The sequence below is a fragment of the Merops nubicus genome, unplaced genomic scaffold (assembly GCF_000691845.1).
Source record: "Merops nubicus isolate BGI_N331 unplaced genomic scaffold, ASM69184v1 Scaffold45174, whole genome shotgun sequence".
In the NCBI taxonomy this organism is placed as follows: Eukaryota; Metazoa; Chordata; class Aves; order Coraciiformes; family Meropidae; genus Merops; species Merops nubicus.
Window position 1 is genome coordinate 1 of NW_008605735.1, and position 9,775 is coordinate 9,775.

Below are 9,775 nucleotides of genomic sequence, written 5' to 3' on the forward strand. Positions count from 1 at the left end.
TTCAGGGACAAATGGGTCAAATTTTTTCAGTCTCCTGAACTACGCTTGCTTTCAGCAAGATAAAGAAATATCAGCTGTGGTCAGAAATCTTATTAAGAAATAACTGTACATATGAATATAGCAACCTTCCAGGCAAAAGCAAAAGGAAAAATGTAGTTCATGCTGAGAAAAGGAAGATTGTCATCTCATTTTTTTTTTTTTATGAACTATATTGCCAGAAGTGCCAGTTACGTACTTTCAGTTTATTAAATGACTTAGCTTTCTAACCTGGTGTTTCTGAAGAATTAGACAGTGGAGCTGATGCTTCTGCTAAAGCTGCCAATGTGGCTAATACTGACGTCGATGAATTTCCAAACTGTACAGCAGACACTCCTGTTTCATCTAGTAGGATGAAAATAAAAAGTTAGCTGATAAACTTAAAACCAGTAAAGTCTTTTTTTTTTATTATCACTGCACTGAAGCTTCTAAAACACACTACTCTCAGCAACACTCTGCTAAACAAAAGTGCTATTGTGAAGGCAAGTTTATTAAGCAAACACAACTTCTGGTAATTCATCTCTGTGAAGATTGTTGTTTTAAATACCTAGATATTTACAACACACAAAAAAAAAACACTGAAGAGAAGCACAGTAACTATTCTTATCACCATCCTTCCTCAGTCCTTTTCACTAAATAGTGAAAATTGGGTTAAGTCTAAAAATCCAGTAGCAATTCTATAGGCATCTAAATACCCGCTGCGTTTGATCTATTTGCAGAAGATACCAGACCTGTTAGGTTCACCACCCCTCCAGGTCCAATGATGAACTGTGGTGTTGCTGCATGTATCGTCACGGTGTCCGGGCTCTCTGGATTCGTATTGATTTGGTTCTGCATTGCGATCTAGGTGACAAAGGAAATCATATTGTTCCAATAGTAGGTATAAAGAAGTTATTTATCTTGTAAAAACTCAAATTATTGCACATTCCACTCAAAAAGAGGAGGGTCTCCCTTGTTATCCTCATGTAATATACACACATCATGCTGCATCTTGTACTCTGTGTAAGTACGTGAGAAATATTTCTTTCAATTTTCTTGAAACCTAAAGACAAAAAATCTGTTGAAGTGAAACAGAATGACACATCACTACTTTTCCTTACCATTTACTGTGAACTAAGAGATAATATAAAGACAAGGCCCTTTTGTAGATATGCACTCACATATCTAAAATAGAGTCCTGAAGCACCAAGAGCACTGTGGCAGCTACATGCCATGAAAGTTGGCTCCAACAGGTTAGTAAATGCCATGAATTGCAGGTGGCACTCTTTTTTTTTGTCTTTGAATTATTATTGACTTTTACTTACTATGTCCTTTCTGCAGTGAAGAGGAGGCTAAAGGAACAGACCAGAAGTTTATGCAGTTCATTATGCAGGAGAAGAATTGATTCATATAATGGCATAATGGTATTTTTCAATTGCTTTCTCTTCTCAATAATGCTTAGCACTTCATTTGCCTTTAAGAACCCCACTGAGCAGTAAACACAAATTTCCATGGAAGTATCTATTACAATCCTGATCCAAATCACTTCAACGTTCAACCCTGCTTTTTCTAACTGAGGAAGAATGTCCACCTCTTCTCTCTCCTGATCGCCAATTGTTAGGAAATTAATATCCATAGATGGAACTAGCTGAACACTAGGGTACAGTCAAAACATACTGACAGAGTACGGAGTTAAGTTTTACACCTTGCTTGTGAAGTACTTCTGTGTACTACAACACTGCAATAAAGGATAGTTATCTCTAACTTTTTAAGTGGTGAGAATGTTCTTCAGCCAACTAACGTTTATGAACATCAATTTCATTTCTACGCCACAAGCTAGACCAGAGTTTAGCATTATCAGTCAATATATTGCCTCACAGCCGCTATATTAAAAGCTTAGTTTACCAGTTGTGTAAGCAAGTACTTAGCTGTAAGTTCCTTTAACATCATGAAACAAAAGTTACCTGTAGTATTTCTGCAAGGTCCTCATTTCCGTTGTCTACTGCAATATCTAATGCTGTTTTGCAAAATTTACTCTGAGCATGGACATCTGCTCCATACTTTATTAAGAGTTCTACGACTTCTTGGTGGTTATGTTCAGTAGCCCAGTGAAGTGCAGTCATTTTGAGCATGTCCTTTGCATTGACATCAGCACCATGCTACAAAAAAGATCATTGCATAAATTATGTCATTAGAAGTATCTGAATTAAATAATGCTGATCACAGAATGAAGCCCAAAATTGTATTTTTTCTCCATAAGTAATGTCTTGTGATCTTAAATTTACAGATTTGTTAAAAGTACTTCAATCTAACTACCAAATAAACTATTTACCTCAAAGGACTAAAGACTCCCTAAAACATAACATATCTTGATTCTAAAAGCTCTTATTCACACTACATTAAATTAGGGAGTAGTCTTGTTTTGAAACACCAATAAATAATTCACCTGAAATCATGATGCTAAATAAATTTAGTAGGAAAACAACACACCAAATGCACACATTATAAACACTCCTATCATCCCAGTGTTGGTTTCATAACTAAAAGGAAATTCCAAATATCTGATCATAAACCATTGTAATATCCCCACCCCAGACCTTATTTCAGCAGTCTTTACCTTAAGTAAGACTTCTACTATGCTGGCATGGCCTTCTGATGCTGCCATATGCAACGGAGTTCTGTCCACTTTGGTTCTAGCATCCCGACTCACACCTGCTCGCAGCAACACTTCTGTTGTGGAGTAGTGTCCGTACTGTGCTGCTAGATGAAGTGGAGATGTTCCCAGCTATAATGTAATGGAAAAAGCAGACCTTTAACTGATGTCAGGATGAAATGTTTCTTATTCTGGAGCATATATTAAACTCAGGTGTCAGGCCACCATTTCAAAATCATTTTCCCTTGCAGCCCCAAGGAAAGAAGCTGTTGGAGCTCTTAGAGCATATGAAGACTAATAATCATAACATCAAGAATAGCTCACTGAAAGTAATTTTTTGAGGTCTGTGCTTATTTTTTTCTGTCTTTTTGAAGTGTGATGTTTCAGGAAGCCTCACCCCATTTTTAGTGTTGGTCAACATGGCATGCTAACATTGGAAGGGACCTCTGGAAGTCACTTGAGTCCAGTCTCCTGCTCAAAACAGAGTCAACTTGAAAGATGGGTCACAAAGTAGATTAAGGCTCTTAAGGGCTTGTAAATACCCTAGAGTTTTAGGCACCTGATGTGTTCTTCATTCAGATCTCTTACTGTACTAAACGCATAAACACAGTAACTAGGAGGATGGCTGCTTTCTCCCATTAATCACTCTGAAGTTCATCTTAAAAGCTACCAGAATGAGCTCATTCACAGTCTTTTACTAAAATCAGTAGGAGGTTGTATGAAGAAACAGACAGTTTTAAGTTTTAGTTAGACATTAGATGACGTGACTGCAAAATTCCAATAAGAAACTCCCAGGGCTAGCAGTATAAATACTTAATTGTGACAATCTTATTTCCTTCCTCTGAAAAGAAAAGAGGATTTACTGAACACTGCAGAAGTTTTCATTACCCAATCTGTGGTAAAAGGTGCTCCATTTGCCATCAAAATACGAACTTCGTCATCTTGACCTGCACGTGCAGCTTCTAAAAGTTTCTTTCCCAAATCTACTAGTGACATCTAGGGAAGAACAAAAAATATAAAGAAAAAACAAGACCATTAATACTATTTTAAGTACACAAATGCTACTGTAATTTTAAAAATTATTTCTGAAGTACTCTGAAAAGTTTGAGACTGGAGTTGGTTATTTTAGCCATGAGAACAAGCTTTACTGATTTCAATAAGCGGTTTGATTTTAGAATTACTTTTGTTACCCAAATAAAAATCGACATCACGGTAAAGATTTCAGTATTATAATGCTGTAACCATAGCAGCTGCAAGGTTTTATCAGACTAATTTTAAATTGAACTGGACACACATTTCTGGTAGCAGAACGTGTTTTAGAAGCTCTCACCTGATACTGCAACCTTCTGCAGCTTTGTCCAGCTTTCAAATGGTACTACATCATGACTGCTATGTCACGTGCCCAAAGGTGCTGCATTCACTTATCCAAAACCACCTACAGGTATTTAAGAGGTACCACTATGTAAACACATTTAGATAGATATGAAATACACCTGACACCTTGACCATCACTTCATTTTGTTCATTCTAAAATATAATTTATGTATTCCTAGCTATAAAACAATGCAAAAAGCATATATTACCCTACTACATGAATCAGATAGATGCACTAAAACATCTACCTGAAAACAAATATTACTACGAGCTTCAGCTGTCTAACAGTTACCAAAAATTCTAGGTGCAAAAGTTTGATTGAGACATTACCAAGATACTAGTCAAAGAACTTTTGCATAATCTTTACAGAACCTCCCTTCTACAGTACTCAAAGTTCCATATAATACAGTGTGTGCAAAACTATGTAGATCAATGACACCCATCTGTTTCTGTTCCATCAAAGACTTCCTCGTGTAACATTTTGAAACTCACTCATTTCACACTTGCTATTACATTTGTTCAGTTAAAAAAAATAAAAAATTAGATAACTATAACATAACTACTAACCAAAATACATCATTAACATTTTAGTCCTATATCTGTTTTCTACTACCAGGATGCTAAAAATGGAATTACTTTCATCAGTTTAGTTCCCAGTCACAAGCAAAGTTAAGTCTGTATTACTAATAATAGCAGTTGCAAGGCCATGCAGCCGATTTCCTACACAAATTTAGAGTACACCGATTCATAAAGAAATCACATTAAGCATACACTTCTACCACAAAATCAAGATATTTAGAAATATTTCTTTGCACTCCACTCAACTAGCAAGATCTGTGTGGTATATTGCTCAACAAGCTGAAAACTATTTACTTTGGAAAAAAATAGAAAGCAAGACAGAAATATTGCAAATGCAGAACTCCAATATGTACCTGCAAAGCCATAAACTGGAGCAGATTATCTCTATCTACAGAACTGCAGGCAGCAAGATCCCTTTCACCAAAATAATACCCCAATCTACATCCATCCTTCTAGTATACATGGACATTTTGATTTGTTTCCAGTCAGTAAAGGGAAGAGGAACAGAAAGGTGTCAGGACAGGACAAATACTGCCAAAAGGAAAAGGAAGGATAAAAGGGGCACAGAGTTAGATATGGAAGAAGGGACAACAGTTGTCTCTCTTCCACCAGGAATCAGACAAAAACTACCATCCCTGTTAAAGGGAGAGGCTAGGAGTAATGATTTAAAAGAGCAATAGGACAGAGAAGGCATTTGGCAAGTGCAGCAGTGAAATGAAGGGTTACAGCATTCCCTTTTTATGGCACCCTTTTTGGTTTTGACAAGGAGGACAGGGGGTGCAAGTTCAGAAGGAAAAGAGCATGCACAGACATTTCTTCTGGTGGTCTAATCCAGGTCCTCAGACACAAAAGGAAAGCTGGAACTTAATGTAAAATACTGAAGTTAGGAACCAATTCAGAAAGAAAATTAATTTTTTTTGGTGTGTGTTTTTGTTTTGCTTGTTTGGGTTGGGTTTGTTTGTTTGTTTGTTTTTGGTGGTTTTTTTTTTTTTTTTAAACATCAGTAGAGAAAAGGAACTAGTAAAGTCTCCTTTTGGAATTACAGAATAATTGAGGCTGAAGGGGTCCTCCAAAGATCACCTAGATCAACCTCCTGGTCAGAGCTGACCCAACAGGCTCAGGCTGCCCAGGGCTCGCTCCTGTAGAGTTTTGAATGTCTCAGGGGATGAACATGCCACCAATTCTTCATCCTTGTTCCACTGTCACCACCCTCACAGTAAGCTGTCTTTCTCCAGTAACTTAAAAGAGAGCCTTGGTCACAAGCTTATACTTGATGTCTGTTAGACAACGAAAACAGATGAATTAAATTACAGTCTGTACATTTAACCACTATACCTATTCAGAACCCACTTACCACATCTACTACTGGTGAAATAAACTGCAAAGCTGTTACTAAAACCCTATGCAGCAAAACTGAGGAAGAAGAGGCAGGGAGAAAAAAAAATAGGGGAAAAAAAAAAAAACTAACCAACCTAAAAAAAGCCCCACACAATTATGGTGGCCTGCAAAATACGAGTCTCACTCCCAGAAGACAAACTTCAGACTGAGATCAATACTGCTTCAGAGTCTTTCTGAACCAATACTGTAAAGCACACTGTCAGAATCACAGTACATCAGTTCTCACCTCAACACAGAGCTAAACAGCTTTATACTGCACTCAATAAGAAATGTTTTAATCAAGGAAAAAGAGGGACATGGAAGATCATACATGATGTAACCTTCACTACCACATATTACTTACATTAAACAACACTCTTAGTTGATATCAAGTGTTTGTATTTTACAGAAGCACAAAGAATCACAGAAACTTATGCATGTTTCATGATGTAGAATCTCAACTTCAGTTAAAATGACACGAATTTATTTTTGAAATTATGCAAGTTTCAGTTCTCATAGGGTACTTGAGAGCATGTTAGGGCCATCTAGTGGAAGAAAGTTAAAAACTAGCAAAGTTACACTACTGAACTCCAGCCACATTATATGCCACCAATGGATCAGCAGCAACTGCAGAGGCCTTTCCACAAAATTCATACATTTAGTCACTTTTAACCAACCAATACTAGCATTCACAGAATTTCTCAAGAATAGTCAACCCAAAGCTGATTTCTACTTGGCAAACCATTCCAAGTACCAGTATCGTACGGTCAGGAAACCCTTGAGCAACAGCATGCCTCACACTTCCCCCATACTCTTCCCCTGCTAGTACTGGAACACACCGAGAAGAGTCTGCAGTGTCAGAATTTCCCTTTCTTCCCCTTTCAGAAACACTATTCAGATCATTTAATGACACTACAATAGCACAGTGATACTATCAGAGCAAACCTCTCTATATAGTACAATAACATACATTTAAAAGTGAAATGAGATTTCCATTTCAAAGCAGCACTCTTAAGTTAAGTACTGCTGCTACTCCATGTAGTGTCAGAAATCAGCTCTACTAAACCGCAGTAGAGGGTAACTTCAGGAACTGTTTCATTCCCATCAGGCTTGGCTACCACAACAGCTGGGTAACGTTTTGTAAGTGGATTCTTTCAGACAATAAGAACATCACTGAGTAAAAAATAGTCTTGAGGCTGCTATAGTTACCCTTACATCCACCTGAGTATGTTTTAAGACTTCTAACAGCTCCTACACAACTGTGTGAAGTGAGGGATTTGGAACAATTCACTAAATAGGGAGGAGCTTCTGCTGGGTTTGGACTTCTTTGCATTAACCACCTGAACTTCCACACTTCATTATCCCAATGCACTTTGTACAGTATTGTTAACCAGATGCCACAATTAACTGATAATTAAAACTTACATCAAATTATTACTGCTGTTTTACTTCTGGTCAATAGGAAATCATGCTGCTTTTTTTGTATCCATCTTAAAGTTTTAATACAGTCCATAAAACTCTGAACATCATTCTGTTACCACAGTGGTTTATAACGGCACCTGACTGGAGCTCTGGTGGAGCTGTGTGAGAAAGGGGCTCTGTGGGTAGGGAGAGAAGCTGAAAAACATGCAGTCTGGGGAGCCTACAGTACCACACCCCAGCCTACAAACAACAGAACTGCAGAGTCTGCAGTCCAAAGAAAGATCAAGTTTGGCTTAAAATACTGCAGCATCTTTCAGACCCGTGTCCTGCCTCAAGGATCCTGGACCCAGACTCATTCCCCTTCTACCACCACACTGGTGAACGTCAGCAGAACTGTACTTGGGAGATAGCATTTCTGAAGATCAGGTCTGGAGAAGCAGGTTGATTTATTTTGAAATGGTGGAAAGAAAAAACATTCTGAAAAGAGCATTCGTTTTCCAAACGTAGTGGGTGTGAGAGGTGGGTCTCAAGCTATCTCCCTACTGACGTCAACACTGCAGCGTGTTGCTAGAAATTTAAAATAGCTGTTTCTAACCCATTGTGCACACCTATCCAGTGAGGTCAAAAACATTTTGAGGCATAGCATATAACTATTTAAATTTTCAATCAAGCACTCAGTTTTGATCATTATTAGAATTGATATAATAGGATCAACTTGCTTTATTTTTTTTTTTTTTACATCCTGGCATAACAGCGTAATACTTCAACTCAGAACCACTCTTCAAAAAGGTTTTTATTTCAATTACAGCTTTGTAACTTTGCAAGAAACCAGAAGGTCAGCATTAAAACTTGGAAATCACATCTGCTAGCATCTCTTAAAAACTTTGGTATGATATACCATATATATAATTTAATAGTGATTACAGAGAATTACATGGGAGAAACTAAAAAAAAAATCCTGTATTGTTTCCTAAGTGAGACAAATGTTTCCGATGTATTTTGACGACTTAACATGTCATAATTCAAGTCTTAATAGGCTTGCAGTATACACACTTCTATTATAATGAAAATTACACTAATATGTTAATAGCAGTCAGCTTTCATTCCAGTGCTTTCAGGTTTCCTCTATGACTGTGTTTGTAGCTAAATTCTCTCTAGTTTGTTTAAACAGCAACATGACCTTCATGTTGGACTATGTATGCATCAGAAGAAAAACATCTGATCCAAGAAAAGAAATCAGAAAAGCAAACATATTATTGAATAGCAGTTGAAATAGTCAAGTCTGTATTTATGCAGATCTGTTCTCCAGTTAGGTACATGCCTTAATTTAAGTTAGCACCACTCAATGTAACTCCATTAAATAATGCAAATGGTAGAACAGTCCTGTCCTTAAAAAGGAAAGCAAAAAATTTTGCCACTACCTGCAACAAAACGCAACATCTAAAAAAATATTATGCAACAAGGGTGAACCATTGGAACCCATCAAGATTTGCCTTGGTACTGCCATCAAAAAAGCCATAGAGCTTTCACAGGTAAGTTTGGTGTTGATACCAAAAAAAGTTACATTACAGCAGCTGTAATTACCAGAAAGAATTTAAGGGCTTGTGATGTCACCTTTGACCTGTGCTAGAGCCTTAAGAGTATGTCTTGGATTAATTGAAACTTGAACACATCCTCAAACAAAAATCACCAGCCTCCCTAATTAAAGCATCCATTTTATCATGAGGAATCCTCCTCAACAGTTTGTCTGGCACAGAGGCCTAAAAAAAAAAAAAACCAACTGTTTTCAGCAAAGAAAGTGGGTCACAAACAAGACTCTACTCCTACTGTATGCTGATCTGCTATGTATTAACCTTATTTACACAGCAGATTTACGTGCAAGAATTTGTGTGCAAACACACTTCAAACTGTTTAGTCTTGCTAATACTTCAGAAGCCATTAATAATTATTAATAATTAATAAACATTAAAGCACTCCAAGGTGTGCATTCAGAACTTTTAGTGCGTTTAACTCTAATATGCAACATTTGCTATTAAACAGGAGATATCTCAGTGAGCACGTTACAGGACAGCATACTTGGTTGGCTTTAAGTTAAAAGCTCTGCACACAAAAGACTTCCTAGAGGGGATTTCGCTGACGTGCTATCAGACAGCGTCTCACCCACAGTAGCTACTTGTGACTACTAAGAGAGAAAAGAAGCGACAGTCCGAACTAACGCGAATTATCCCGCGTTTATGCTCCCATCGTACGTTTTATTAAGACTCGGAACCCAGAGTTACAGACCCCGGGGTGAGGGACGCGGCAGAGGAGGGAGTCGCTCCCCTCCCGCTCTCTCCTCAGGGCACCTTTGGCGCC

At 37.6% G+C, this 9,775-nt stretch overlaps 1 protein-coding gene across 1 annotated transcript; it reads right to left on the reverse strand.

The window, feature by feature from the left end:
- Positions 1-262: 262 nt before the first annotated feature.
- Positions 263-3,664, reverse strand: LOC103772096 (GA-binding protein subunit beta-1). The gene is made up of 5 exons (XM_008939415.1): positions 3,557-3,664; positions 2,633-2,800; positions 1,980-2,174; positions 768-879; positions 263-381 (listed from the first exon to the last, which is right to left on the reverse strand). The coding sequence occupies exons 1-5, from the start codon at positions 3,662-3,664 to the stop codon at positions 263-265; spliced, it is 702 nt and encodes a 233-aa protein (XP_008937663.1).
- Positions 3,665-9,775: the final 6,111 nt, after the last annotated feature.